Consider the following 15,705-nt stretch of genomic DNA (forward strand, 5'->3'; position numbering starts at 1 on the left):
ACAGATCCATTCTGAACGGATGCAGACGGTTGTATCCTCTAAACCAGGGGTGTCAAACTCAAATGCATCGGGGGCCGCATCAGCAGTTTGGTCACCCTCAAAGGGCCGGTTGTATCTGTAGGACTATGTGTCCACTCACTGTATAATCGTATCTCTAATAGTTAATGGTTACCGTATGTATATAATCGCATAAGGAGCGCTGACAGTGGCGTTGCTAGGGCTGGTGTCACCCAGTGCAGTAGAAAATGGTGTCACCCCCCAAGCCCCCCCCCCCCCCCTAGTAGTTATTAACCCCTTTTAGCAGTCCCCTGCTGGGACTGCTGAAAGGGGTTAATTATAACTACTGTGGGAGCAAAAGAGGGAATAAATAACTACACTGAAGAGGGGACTGAAAGGGGTTAATAAACTGTTCAGGAGGGACTGCTGAAAGAGATTAATAACTACTGTGAAGGGGCTTCACAGTAGTTATTAACCCCTTTCAGCAGCCCCCTTCACAGTAGTTATTAACCCCTTTCAGCAGTCCCCCTTCACAGTAGTTATTAACCCCTTTCAGCAGCCCCCTCTTCATAGTTATTTCCCCTTTCAGCAGTCCCCCTTCACAGTAGTTAAGTTATTTCCCCCTTTCAGCAGTCCCCCTTCACAGTAGTTATTAACCCCAGCAGTCCCCCCTTCACTGAAGGGGGACTGCTGAGTTTAATAAATACTGTGAAGACTGCTGAAAGGGGTTAACTACTGTGAAGGGGCTTCACAGTAGTTAACCCCTTTTTCAGCAGTCCCCCATTCACAGTATTTATTAACCCCTTTCAGTCCCCTCTTCAGTGTAGCTAATTATTCCCCCCTTCGCTCCCACAGTAGTTATAATTAACCCCTTTCAGCAGCGCCAGCCCAGTAGCCATTCACATACGGTCTTTCCCCCCTTTCAAGTTTCACAATCACCAGCCTTCACCTTTTTATTATCATTATCACTTACACTCGATACAGGAGCCGGGAGGATCAGCTGTGAGGGAGGCGGTACTTACATCTACAATCGCTTGCCGAGAGGAGGCAGGAGGCAGGCCGGGAGGACAGGCGCTGGCAGTGTGACATGCGCCCACGCTGCCTGCTTCATTCATAAAGTGGGCGGCGCAGGCGCGTGACGTATGACTCACACTGCCAGCGCCCGTCCTCCCGGCCTGCCTCCTCCCTCCTCTCGGCGAGCGATTGTAGATGTAAGTACCGCCTCCCTCACAGCTGATCCTCCCGGCTCCTGTATCGGGTGTAAGTGATAATGATAATAAAAAGGTGAAGGCTGGCGGCCGGCGGCGGCTACGCGGGCCACATGACAAGGTCTGGCGGGCCGGATTCGGCCCGCGGGCCTTGTGTTTGACACCCGTGCTCTAAACGGATCCGTCCATGAAAGTAGCCTAAGAGAAAAATTAAAGTATTGACTCGCCTGTCACTGCTGAGGCACTCATGACACTGGGGACCGGAAGGAGCAGGAAATAAAGCCTCTGCGCTATAACAGTGGACCAGGGAACAAGTGAGTTGATTTTTCTTTTATACTTTTCATTGCACATTGAATATGGCGCTAGAAGGTGAAAAACCCCTTTTTAAGCATAATTCAGCAATTTTTGTAGTTACAAGCTAGGTTGATGGCACTTTCATTTATATCAGTTGGACAGCAATGAGCCTTCCAACATGGTACCTGTGTTTTGCTACCCAGGGCAGAAGAGTCTTTTATCTATTTTATCCAATTGTGTTTCTGTGGCCTTTTAGCCAAATGCTAACAGTGCTTTGGAGAAAGGCGTTCTGCGCTGGTTCTCACCACTCAGTTGCAAAGTGAATGGGACCAACCAGTGCTGGGCCCTATAGCAGTCAAATGCTCTGTCTGTGGTACGTAAACACTTTAGTTGGGAGTCTTAGCCCACAATTCTGAGAAGTTAAAGGTGAGCTTATACCCCTTTGTGACTTCAGCTGGCCATGTACTTTTGTGGGATCAGCCAACAATCTAACATGTATGGGGGACCTCCCAACTCTCCCCTATGGCAGTGGTTGGGTGAGAGAAGGGTCAGTCTTGTTGGATTTCAACATGTCCGATCCTATTGTTTTTGGGGAGATAAGCTGCTGGCAGAGGTGTCTACAGTTTTCTCCCATTCCCAATTGCATTGTCTGTGAAGGATGTGACCTACGAAGTTGCTTGATTCCTTGTATCTGATGTGGTTAATTTGTCTTCTGAATTAATCTGTTAGGCAGTCTGAGCTTTTTATGACGTTTGAGGTGCAAAACGTTTACTCCAAAATGTTCCAACTTTGGATTTGTTTGTTTTATTTCTTCTTCTCTCTACAGAATTCATTATAGGTTTAGAGAATTTGGAAACTACTCCTTGTGGGTGAAGACCAACCATTCGAGTACCAAAGATGTAACGTGTGAAATAATTATTAATCAGAACCCTGGTTACACTAACCTTCGTAAGTACTTTTTAAAGAGCTTTTCCAGGATTTTGATACTGATGGCCTGTCCTCGGGATAAATCATCAGTATCTAATTAGTGGGGGTCTGACACCCGGGAGCACCACCTATCAACTGTTTTGAGAGTGCCGTGGCCTTCTCTCAGCTTTTCTTAGGCCGAGTAATGACCCTTTCATAGGTTACATGGCCTAGTTGCAGCTCAGCCCCATAGAAGTGACTGGGGCTGAACTGCAATACCAAGGACCTCCACTATACAGTGTACGGCGATGTGTTTGGTTAGCACAGTGAAGGCCGCAGGTGTCGGACCCCCACAGATCAGATACTGATGACCTATCCTGTGGACAGCTGCAAGAAAAAGGGGGTCAGTCACATATCCTAATGCACAGGTGCAGATTGCCATAGCTAGAAACACAAAGAAAAAACACAATGCACCAGCACTCTGCAAGCACAAATAAAGTATAATAATGCCATAATTCTAGAAAATATTCTGGTGCTAATGCTACTCTTATTTTGTAAATTTGAGATTCTTGGCAAATACATTTTGTGCAAAATTATTTGGGTCTGTCTGCCGGCGTCAAGGCGATCTCTATAAAACGAGAACCTAACACTAAAGGCTCCTTGCAGACGAGCGTGTCCGGATTAGGTCCAGATGCTTTGTGTCTGTGATCAGGGAAAATCGTGCGAGTAGGTATGCAATTGCAGTCAGTTTTGACTGATTGCGTTCTGATGTTCATTTTTTATCGCGCGGGTGCAATGCATTTTGTGATACCCAGACCCGAACCCGGACTTCTTTACTGAAGTTTGGGTTAGGTGTTCTGTAGATTTTATTATTTTCCCTTATAACATGGTTAGAAGGGGAAATAATAGCATTCTGAATACAGAATGCTTACTAAAATGTGGCTTTAGGGGTTAATAAATAAATTAACTCGCCTCATCCTGTTGTTCTCTCAGCAGGAATCTTTCTCTTTCAGGACCTGCCAAAGGACCTTTGATGACGTAATCGCTCTCACCACGTGGTGACGTCAGCGCAGGCCCTGCTGAATGAAGATAGAAGATTCTATATTCATTACATCATCAAAGGTCCTTTGGCAGGTCCTGAAAGAAGATGCCGGCTGCGCGAACAACAGGATGAGGGGAGTTAATTTTTTTAAGATTTTATTTATTAACCCCTAAAGCCACATATTAAGAATGCTATTATTTTCCCTTATAACCATGTTATAAGGGAAAATAATACAGTAAATTGACTTTTATCAATTTACTTCATCTCCTAGCAACTGTGCGTGAAAATTGCACCGCATCCGCACTTGCTTGTGGGTGCTTGCGATTTTCACGCAGACCCATTCATTTTCTATGGGGCCTGTGTTGCGTGAAAAACGCAGAATATAGAACATGCTGTGATTTTCATGCAATGCACAACAAGTAATGCGTGAAAAACACCGCTCATCTGAACAGTCCCATTGAAGTGAATGGGTGCGGGTGCAATGCGTTCACCTCATGCATTGCACCCGTGCGTAATTCTCCCCCCATACTGGCCGCCAGGACAGGTGATCAATATCAAAATCCCGGAAAACTCCTTTAACTCTAAGGCACTGCTTGCACAATACTCTTCTGCAAAAATCACCTATATTTTCCCTTTCTCTACAGCCATTGTCATTGCATTTTTTATATACGTGGCCATCTTTATATTACTGTCTCTGGGATCATTTTTGTTTAGGTGAGCATAATCCTATTTGACAATTGTTATATAAGATAAGTATTTTTTTACTTTTAGAATCGTGTCTTCTTGATGCCTTATTAAATGAATATCCGTGTTCCTTGTAATGCATTCAACGTTTTATATTCAGTTTAAAAATGTAAAAACTAGACATGCACGCTGATCATGCCAGAGCTGTCTATGCCCTTTGATGGTCTTTTCCAGAAGTTAATGTTTAAAGATGTGAATATAATATGGTTATTAGTGGTATTTTGTTAATAATAAATTGTGTTATATTGTTTTGTTGGATAGAACTGGAACACTTTAATTCCCTGTTTTGCAATAAAACAGGAACTTGTTTTTGAAAAAGAAAATCAGCATTTATTCTTCCCTTTTTTTGTTTTTTACAAAGCATTTATTCTTCCTTTTTTTTATACATCTGTGCCAACTATTATTATTCAAAACACAACCTGTTCAGTGTGGCTTTAAGGGTTTTTGCAAGGGAGGGGAAAGGGACAATTTATTTAAAGGGACAAGATGAGTTAAGAAAAGAACATCGCCTCACCAGCTCTCCTCTTCCTGCTTCTGAGTCAACAAACACAAGAAATCGCAGGAAATATCCGTTTAGCCATTCACTGGCCGTGGTGGTGACCCACCTCAGTAAGTGACTGGCTGAGCTGTTATTTTTTTATATGTTGAGAAGCCTCTTTTGGAGAACTACACAGCTTTGGAAGGGAGCTGAGGAGGATCATTAAAAGGAATGTGTCATCATAAAATGGCCTATTGTTTAAATTTAAGTATTTAGGTTAAACAGAACTTTTTAGAACTTTTGGAGATGTTTTTTATTTTATTGTCCTTATCTATATTTCAAAAATAAAATAATCCTAAAATCATGCAGTTTTTACACTGGCCACTAGGCCTGAAATATTTCAAGATTTCCTGTTTTTTTAGAGCAGCCACATGGGCTGTAAACATAATGGACAGGAGCTGATCTCATTGACCTCTATGGGAGACTTTTCTAGTCATGCTTTCTGATCCGTGTAGTGTTCTTGGGGGGGAGTAGATAAGCCGTGATATCGCCTATTGTGAATGGCGGATACTGTGTTATCTATACAAAGGTCTTACTTGCCATTGTATATCTGCCTGTGATGGTAATATGATAGCTACTGAAATGTTACTTGTACAGAACAGGAAATCATGACCAATTATTAGGCCTAGTGGCCAGCTCAAAAATTGCATTTCCTGTGTTGTGCAAACAGCTGTTTTGTGCTGCAAGCGAACAATAGGTACTTGTGCCCCTTATAGATACTGTGCCCAGTAACACCTAGTGATAATTAAAAATTACGCTGTGAAATGACAACTCAATAGTGCCATGCGGCATAGGCATGTGCAGCCTATTGCATTAGGGTGTACACCCTAAAGCATAAACACACACGGCATGTGTGTGTGTGTGTGTGTATGTGTGTGTATGTGTGTATATATATATTAGTGGCAGCACCGTCCCTAATGTAAAATAGTGGGTGCAACTGACCCAAAATGGATTAAAGCCAATCTGATGGGCAGCACTCCAAGAAATAAAAATAGCAAAAAAAAACGTTATTTACCCCAATGGAGCATGCAACGTTTCGGCTCTAGACAGGAGCCTTCCTCAAGCCTCGACACTGTCACAGGTAACACTGCATCCGCTCGTGTGAAACAGCCCTTATGGACTTAAATTCTTCAATGACCTCGTTATAAGTAGCCAACCAAGCCAGTTCTTGCTCAAAATATAATATCATGAGTGCATCCAGGCGTTCTTGGGACATTGTACTCCTCAGTTTGGTTTTTACATGTGTCCGTTTTGAAAAGGCTCTTTCACATGAACAGCTTGTCACAGGTAACACTCTAAAGCACTGAACACACTTATAAAAAGCATTAAATGTGTTGGTTCAAGCCACTCTTTGATGGTATTTGTGGTGCAACCTTTAGGAGTAGGTCCATCATACTCCCTTAGCAGTGTGGCTTCTGCTTCCAATTCATTCACTGACCTTAAATTTGTTGGCAAGGATTTCTATGTCACCTTTAGGAATCTCCAAGCTTAGCAGTTTTCCTACTGCAGTTACAATATCACACGACTCCTGTTCAAATCGCTGGTCAATACCAGTTATCAATGAATCCAGTAGTGGGTAAAATGAAGTTATCCTGTCCTGCTCCTCTCTTGTTTCATAGTGATACTGAGACTGTGCTGCTGCTTCATCAAGAAGGACAGAAGGTTTTCTCTTCCCAACTGGGGGAATGGCGATATTATTTTTGGCACACTTTTTTTTCACAGTCATGGAAAATGGGCTGAAAATATTCTGGGTCACTTCTCATGGAAACCAAAGAGTTGCGCAGGCTTTTCACCACTGTCATTGCAGTAAGCAAGTTGAGATTTTGATGCTTGCTAACTTTTACCACCATTTGGAGAATAGGGTGCATCATGTGCAGAGCAAAGATAAACTTGAAAGAATTAAATTCACAAATAAGGCCCCTTGCTTTTTATTTTAGCATTACCTAAGCGACTTGATTCAATGATCTCATTTAAAGCCTGTAAAATAACTGAAGAGTTTTTTTACTGCAGCCTCTGCTTCTGCTCTGCATGTCCACCTTGTGTTTGACAGTGACTTTAGAGTATTCAACTGAGCTCCTACTTCTCCTACTTCCCTCCATGAAGGCATAAAGAGTCTGAATAATGCCAAAGAAGTCAAACTGTTCTGTTTTGTCTACTTGAGGTGCAAGAATCAACCTTGGACAAGGTTTAAACAATGTGCATAGCAGTGTACATGGAGTATTTAATGTTTTTTTTCTTTCTTTACATTTCATCTGAACACCCACAGTGCATCCAGACATAGTAGATGCTCCGTCAAAGCACACAGAGATCACTGATGACCAGTCGGTTTTAATAACTTCAAGAACATTTACTTATTTTGTCAAAAATCGACTGAGCCTTTGAATTAAAACAAAATGCTCAACTGGACCTTGCTGTTCATTATTAAAATATCGTACTACACCAGACATCTGTTCATGGTGTCCACAGTCTCATCTGCAATTATTGAGATCATTTTTCCATTTATTGCTGACACAATTTTTTGTTGCACAATATTATGTAAGGCCATAATAAGATCATTCTGGATGCGGTTACTCAGATATGTAGCATTTCGAGGAGATTCTTGCAAATGTCTTTGCATGAGAGGACCTTTTTTTTTTTTTTTTTTTTAAGTAAATTGTCAATATTTAGAAATAAACCTCTCTCATGGCCATAGTTTTTTTTCATTGTGACCTCGAAATGGTCTGCCACCTGTTGCCAAACACCGAACAATGTCAATCAGTCGCTGCATTAGATTTCTGTTTTTGCACCTTTCTTCTTTTTTTGATAGATAAACTTTTTTGCTCTCATCTAGTAACACATCAATAGGTTTTCCTTCACTAAAGTTTGACCATGCAGAAGTGCTCAGCATATGAGATTTTTATTGTTGGTGAGTTTTAAAACATTCATTAGCCCTGTGCCAGTTTCTGAATCCTATTTCATTAAGGCTGGATCAGCGTGACCTTTTTGTGTTGCATCATTAGAAGAAAAGCAACAGCAGTAGAAACAAAATGCTGCATCTTTTGCTGGACTGTATTCGAGCCACTTGTATTTTCCATACCAATCACTCTGAGAATTAATTTCTTTATTCCCTATTTTAGTTCTCGGACACATGCTATCAGTTTTGGCTGATAAGGGCCTCTAGCTACTCGATTCTGGTGTTCAAATCTGTTTTGGGGGATACTACAGACTGGATCATCAGCTGCTATGTTTGATTGCTTTGTTGAACAAAGACCTGAACCAAAATATGTAATGTCTTCTGTTTGGTCATGACAAACCGATCCATATTTAGGAATTCTGTATCTCACAATTACTGTTTTCAGACTAACAGACTGTATATATCTTCTTCCAAGTTTAAAACGGTCAGAAAAATCTGTATTTGAATCTAAACTATCTATCAATCAGTAGTAGGCAGTAGACATTTGACCCTTTAAGTTAGATGATACAGCTGAGCCGCCCTGACCCTTAAAAGTAAATTGATAATGCCTGGAGTGAAAGTGGAGTGCAGCCTGATGAACGGAGAAGAAATCATTTTTAAACTTACTTATTCTACCTGGCTGCCGCCTGGAACCCGTTTTGGGAGAAAACGCTGGGCTCTGCTTTGGCACTGCACGGTTACACCGCCGGGGCTCACCCTAGCGTTGCTGTGACTCCGCCTCTGCGTGACATCGCGAAACAGTGCAATTCCTTTTCCCAGATAGTAAGGTATGGAGGTTGGCAAAGTGGCTAATAATGGCACTCTTGGTATGCTATCTTGCTAAAGTCTCTCTCACTAGAATCTCTGACTAGCAACTGTAATCTGGCAATTCTGGCTGTAGCGTCTAGGGATAAGCGAATCGACTTCAGATGAAACATCCGAAGTCGATTCGCATAAAACTTCTTTCTAGATTAAATTTATTTTAATCTAGTGGTACCTTGGAACCAAACCTGAGCTCAGGAAATGGGTTTTTACAGTACAAATTAATTTATGAAGTTATTGCGTGAAGTCTCACGAGCCTTTGCAAAGCGATAACCTCAGCTCATCGGATCCAATACATTTTAATACTGTACGGAGCTCCTGCTCCATAGAGTATTAGAACGAAGTTTTATGCGAATCGACTTCAGATGTTTCATCCACATCCACATGCTTCGGATGTTTCATCCACATGCTTATCCACAGGTCTTGGAGGCACGTCTTGCCAGGGCATTGTTAAGTGTGATGGTTGTCTAGAATGTAATCCCTCACAAGCAACAAAGTCTTACCTTGCTGAGTCCTAGATTCTAAGCTATTCTTTTTTTTCTCTCTTTTTCTTGCTGTAGCAGAACCAGTGACTTTAACAGACATCAGTTAGTCTCTGGATCCTGAGGCCCAAGTAGCACTTGGACTTGGTCGGTCCCTCCCTCCTCACACTTTCACACTAGTCTTTCCTTACTCTAGACAGGAAGTCAGACCAGCCCACTCCTTCAAACAAGGGAGGGACAGGGTGGTTAACCCTGTCCCTGCCAACGATATTGGGTCATACTGGGTGTACATAAACATAGTTGTAACATTACAATAGGAACAAACCATTTTGCAGATACCTCTGTATTGGGGTACTGAAATGGCATTCTCTGTGCAAGTGTGTCTAGATACATAGCTGTCAGTCCCTGATAAGATGGCCCTCATGTACAACTAGGCTTTAATATCCACCTCCCTCTGCTGATGCTGCCCTATGCCTTAGAACATAGATGCATATATAATCACCCTTATGACACAATAATCAAGCTATTTACAATAGGTAGAACATAAATATATTTTATTGAATACAACTTTAGAACACAAAAAACTTTAATAAATTGTAAATATGAAAAACACTGCGTAAGTAGGGGAAAAAAACTGTTTTCAACAAAAACGTCCTGACTATCATTTGTGGGGTGCGTCAATGAATTTGTTCTGAGAAATAGTATTGCCTCCATCAGATCCTCCTTCATAGATGACCTCAAATCTGATCAAATTATTTTAAGGCTAGAGAACAGCCTCTCTATAGGACATTTCCTCATTTTCCCAAATTCTTATCAAAATATATTCATCACATACTGCATTGAGCTAACTGTACCAATTTATTATATATGTTTGGAGTCTGAGTCGGTCCATTTTATAACAACTCCGACTCCACCAAAATGGACACTGACTCCACAGCCTTGTGTATAAGAGATATACATCTGGGATTCCATATAATGTATAAGAAATTAAAGGACTTTGTAGTACAAATACTTTCTATGTGATAAAGAGAAAAATAATCAGTATGCTATAATGTATCAGGTCAATATTATACGCCATTGTGTGTGCCATATAATTTTTAGGTTAATGTACAGTACAGACCAAAAGTTTGGACACACCTTCTCATTCAAAGAGTTTTCTTTATTTTCATGACTATGAAAATTGTAGATTCACACTGAAGGCATCAAAACTATGAATTAACAAATGTGTGGAATTATATACATAACAAAAAAGTGTGAAACAACTGAAAATATGTCATATTCTAGGTTCTTCAAAGTAGCCACCTTTTGCTTTGATTACTGCTTTACACGCTCTTGGCATTCTCTTGATGAGCTTCAAGAGGTAGTCACCTGAAATAGTTTTCGCTTCACAGGTGTGCCCCGTTGGGTTTAATAAGTGGGATTTCTTGCCTTATAAATGGGGTTGGGACCATCAGTTGCGTTGAGGAGAAGTCAGGTGGATACACAGCTGATAGTCCTACTGAATAGACTGTTAGAATTTGTATTATGGCAAGAAAAAAGCAGCTAAGTAAAGAAAAACGAGTGGCCTTGATTACTTTAAGAAATGAAGGTCAGTCAGTCAGCCGAAAAATTGGGAAAACTTTTAAAGTAAGGCTATTTGACCATGAAGGAGAGTGATGGGGTGCTGCGCCAGATGACCTGGCCTCCACAGTCACCGGACCTGAACCCAATCGAGATGGTTTGGGGTGAGCCGGACCGCAGAGTGAAGGCAAAAGGGCCAACAAGTGCTAAGCATCTCTGGGAACTCCTTCAAGACTGTTGGAAGACCATTTCAGGTGACTACCTTTTGAAGCTCATCAAGAGAATGCCAAGAGTGCTGAAAGCAGTAATCAAAGCAAAAGGTGGCTACTTTGAAGAACCTAGAATATGACATATTTTCAGTTGTTTCACAGTTGTTTGTTATGTATATAATTCCACATGTGTTAATTCATAGTTTTGATGCCTTCATAGTCATGAAAATAAAGAAAACTCTTTGAATGAGAAGGTGTGTCCAAACTTTTGGTCTGTTCTGTATGCGCACAGGAAAGGCTACAATATACCGCTTTGCAGATGTGGTTGTTAGCGATTAACCCTGTGGTTTGTATCTAAAAGCTAACCCTATAGATTGTATATCTGGCTTGGTGCTAGTCAGTAGGTGGGACAGTGTCTCACCAGAAGTCATCTGCTCGGTGTGTCGTCCAGCATATCCTTATGTCAATGTAAAATGCACCTTTTCTATCTTTTCAGGCTGACTACTGTACAGAATTGGCTATGCAAGCAGATTAACCCTGTTGAAACTGACCGACTCATCAACTCTGTGAGTTTTATTACTGGATCTTCACTGCCCCATCTCTGTTTCACTGAACAAAGCCTTCTTTTGGCTAGGGTCCATTTACACGTAATTCTGGGTCCGCGTCAGTTCCACAATTTTGTGGACCCATTCATTTTAATGGGGCCGCAAAAGATGCAGACAGCACACTGTGTGCTGTCCGCATCCGTTGTTCCGTTCCATGGCCCTCTCAAAAATATAGAGCATGTCCCATTCTTGTCCGCAGTCACAGACAAGAATAGGCTTTTTCTATATAGCGCTGGCCATGTGTGGTCCACAAAATGCGGAATGCACACAGCCGGTATCCATGTTCTGCAGATCCACACTTAGTCGTGTGAATGCACCCTATCACAAGAATTGTAATCCCTTCCCTTTGGCATGAGAAATCCTACATGGTTTACGTACCTTACAAGACCTAGTCTGAATGAATGGAATTGGCATCTGACATCTCCACTTTCTTTCATGCATTGACAGCAGAGTTTTTTTGTGTGTTTGGTTTGTAGGAGCTTGGTTCCCCTAATAGGGCTGATCTATGTCAGGACGCACATTACGCTACCTGGAATAATGTTCCCCAAAGACTCCGCTCCCTTGACACATTTAGAGGGTAATTATTTGATTTTGCATTTTTAGTATTTTTATTTTTTTGGCTAAGAAGGAACATAATATACAAATGGTGTAAAAATATTTAACATGTCCATAAGCTTGTCTCTGGGGCAAAGGGGTTCTTCAAGATCAGGAACCTCTTTTCATGTGGACAGGCAGGGGTTAAAACTAAATCTCACCTGTCACCACCACTCCTGCTCAAACAATGAGCTCCCTTCTTGTCCTTCTTCAGTCCCCGATGATACAGAAGTGTGATGTGCAATCCACACGCGTCACTGCTGCCAGCGGTTATATGACATGCCTGCATATGTCAGCGCTGAGACCATTGATTGGCTGGCAGTGGTGAACAGTACATCACAGTGTGGATGGAACTTCTAGTTCAAAAGGGACTGGAAGCTAAGGAGGCGGGAGTGGCGGTGACGAGGATTCTTATTTTTATTTTTCCTGCATCCTGCCTGGCCATATAAAAAGATTCCCAGTTTCAGAGATGCCCTTTAAGTATCATAGTAGTTCGTGTGTAGGGGATGGTTAAGATGCAGTTGAATTTTCATTAGATTTAACTAGAGCAGGGATCAGCACATTCGGCAACTCCCAGCATGCTCCTTTCACGTCTGTGGAAGCTCAGAGAAGAGCCAAGTAAATATGCATGATGGGAGATGTAGTTTCACAACACCTGGAGTGCCGGAGGTTGCTGACCCCTGAACTAGAGGAATGCAGCACTATTCTTCTAGTCTAAATGACAGACACCATAATGGAACCCCGAAGACCCCATTATCAGTACAGAACCTTACATATGACTAGCCCATAATGGGCATCTTGTAGTTGCCCTTGTTTTAAAGGGACCAATTCCCTAAGAAAATTTGCCTTTTGTTTTTCCTGAATGTGGAAGTGTTGTACATTTGTATTTGCTTATTGAAAACCTTTTGATGCATGTAGTCCTGTTTTTCTGGTCGTAGGCTTTCTCTTATAATCATGGTCTTTGTAAATTATGGTGGAGGAGGCTACTGGTTCTTCAAGCACCAGAGTTGGAATGGTAAGTTTCATTAGGGTATTAATCCACGTGAATTTATGGTGGTTTTGTGTTCCCCCACTAAAATCTACATAGAGGTATGATATGAACATGCTTATACAAACACACAGTGCTGTAATACAGTTCAGTGTGCCGGTCTCATGGGAACAAAGCTGCGGGGTACAGCGCTATTCACTTCTGTGGGAGTTCCAAGAACAGCTGAGCACTTGTACATGCTGGGAGTTGTAGTTTCACAACAGCTGGATTGTCGGAGGTTGCTGACTTCTGATGTATACAGTGCACTCATAAATCATAACTGGTGCATTTACTTTATAGGAACTTTTCTTTTCTTAATTATAGGTCTGACAATAGCTGATCTGGTTTTTCCATGGTAAGCATTGTGCATTTATCTATTCATTATACGATGGCATGCGTGTTAACAGCCAGTTCTGCTCCTTACAGCTCGCTGCGTAGGCGTCTGTCTACACCACGGGTACTTGGACTGTACCATGTGTTGTATACGAGTCAATCGACTACCTAGTACTTTACTACTGTGACCTGCTATCCAGGCCTGCCAGACCTTTCTTTTTGTATGTGTCTTTTTATATTTCTGATGTCATTTTCATCTTTTTTATTTATTTTTCTAGGTTTGTCTTCATATGGGAACTTCTATCCATTTGTCCGTGAACTCGATGCTACGCAAAGGAAACTCCAGATGGAAACTGTTTTGGAAAGTTCTTTGGAGAAGCATTCAGCTTTTCCTTATTGGATTGTTTGTGATAAATGAAAATTACTGCCGTGGACCATGTGAGCGTTTTCCTTTTTTTATAAAAAAAGGGTAGCTTTCTTCACAAGAACATGGCTTATTTTGGTGCACAACCTGGGGTCTAATATTAACATTCATTTAGATGGGAAAATTGGCACAGATCTTGCTCCAAGATTTTACGTGGAACAGCTTTTCACCGTATTTTTATACAGGCCATTTCTAGATTTCTACACATTAATCATGTCTCCCCCCCCCCTCTTAGTACCTCAAGACTAAATACATTTAATTATTTTAATCTTTCCTCATAAGTAAGACCCTCCTTGCCCCTTATCAGTTTAGTCGCTCTCCTCTGTACTTTTTCCAGCTCCGGGGCATCCTTTCCATGGACTGCTGCCCAGAACTGAACTGCATATTCCAGATGAGGCCGCACCAATGCTTTGTAAAGTGGTAGTATTACATCCTTGTCTCATGAGTTAATTCTGTTGGAAGCAAACTGCCAAAATATTCAGAGATGAGGTGAAAACAAAATTTAAGAAATTTGGCAGAATGCACGCACATCATAGCATTTGATCTCTGCTCTAAATCAAATCTTTGATGTAGGCCCCAGTACAGTACCTTGGCACTATCTGTATGGGAAATGTTTGTGTGTGTGTATATGAATATTATATTTTCCTTTTTCAGTATCCTGGAGTGATATCCGAATTATGGGTGTTCTTCAGAGGCTCAGCCTTACTTACCTTGTGGTTTCAGTTTTGGAATTACTGTTTACAAAGCCTTTACCAGATCCCATGCCCCAGGTAATGACATTACATGTTCACATACATAAGCACCTTGATACATGTGTCAGTATGTTCTTAATTGTAACATCTGATTGCAATAACTTTGCAGTTGATGCAACTCTGCAAAACAGAAGAGATTTTGATGTCACGTGACAGACGCACAAGTTATCTACACTGCACAAGTTTAAAATGATGAGATGCAGGTGTACATGAGACCAGAGTTGTATTTAAATGGGTATTCCAGTTGTTAAAAATGATCCCCCTATCTACAGGATAGGGTATAACTATTAGATTAGTGGGGGTCCTTCTGCTGCGACCCCCACCGATCACGAAAATGGGAGCCTCCTAGCCTTTGCTGCCCCCCTGAAATGAATGGAGCAACCGGTCAGGTATGCCTTCAGCCACTCCATTCATTTCTATGGGAGTTCTGGAGATAGTAGAGCGATGGACTCGACTGTCTCCAGAATTCCATAGAAATTAATGGAGCGGCCGCATACATGTGAAAACGGCCGCTCAATTCTTTTCAGGGGGGCTGCAGGGGTACAGATCCCCCCCCACTGATCTAATAGTTATCCCCTATCCTGTGGATAGGGAATAACTTGTAACAACTGGAATACCCCTTTAATCCCATATTGCCTTTTGCCTGTGTCTCTGTGATTATGCCTCTTTGCAACCGGGTCACATGAGGTAGGAGACCTTCTGATGGGTTCGTTCTTAATATACACTCTGTGGCAGATTTCTGCAATGGTCTACAAGAAAAACTGCCATTGTTGCCATTAGTAACTAATTACATTACAACTTCAAAAAAGACTCCCAGCACCTCCTGCGGATCAGCTGTTTAAAGGGGTTACAGTGATCGTGTGAGCACGGCGCCCTCTTCACTGCATGCGACTAGATCGTAGCGGCGGTGCAGTAAAATTACAACTGCTTGTCCAATTCAAGTGGACGGGACGAGCAATTGTAATTACACTGAACAGTCACTACAAGCAAGGTGGTGTACAGTTAGGGTCCATTCACATGTCCACAAGTGTTTTGCGGTCCGCAAAACACGGACACCGGCCATGTGCTTTCTGCATTTTGTGGAGCGCACATGGCCGGCACTATGATATAAATGCCTTTTCTTGTCCGTGGCTGAGTATAAGAATAGGACATGTCCTATTTTTTATTTTTTTATTTTTTTCGGGGCCGCGGAACGGAAGTGCGGATGCGGACAGCACACGGTGTGCTTATCCGCAT

At 41.8% G+C, this 15,705-nt stretch overlaps 1 protein-coding gene across 1 annotated transcript in view; it reads left to right on the forward strand.

Moving 5' to 3' along the window:
• The window catches only part of LOC122945817 (heparan-alpha-glucosaminide N-acetyltransferase-like), a 56,393-nt gene that overhangs the window by 15,428 nt on the left and 25,260 nt on the right, over positions 1 to 15,705 (forward strand). The window contains 9 exon segments of the mRNA XM_044305041.1: positions 2,326 to 2,447; positions 4,092 to 4,161; positions 11,231 to 11,300; positions 11,816 to 11,916; positions 12,872 to 12,948; positions 13,285 to 13,315; positions 13,572 to 13,579; positions 13,582 to 13,731; positions 14,372 to 14,487. Coding sequence (XP_044160976.1) covers positions 2,326 to 2,447; positions 4,092 to 4,161; positions 11,231 to 11,300; positions 11,816 to 11,916; positions 12,872 to 12,948; positions 13,285 to 13,315; positions 13,572 to 13,579; positions 13,582 to 13,731; positions 14,372 to 14,487 — 745 coding nt within the window.

This window comes from Bufo gargarizans, chromosome 1, assembly GCF_014858855.1.
Source record: "Bufo gargarizans isolate SCDJY-AF-19 chromosome 1, ASM1485885v1, whole genome shotgun sequence".
Classification (NCBI taxonomy): domain Eukaryota; kingdom Metazoa; phylum Chordata; class Amphibia; order Anura; family Bufonidae; genus Bufo; species Bufo gargarizans.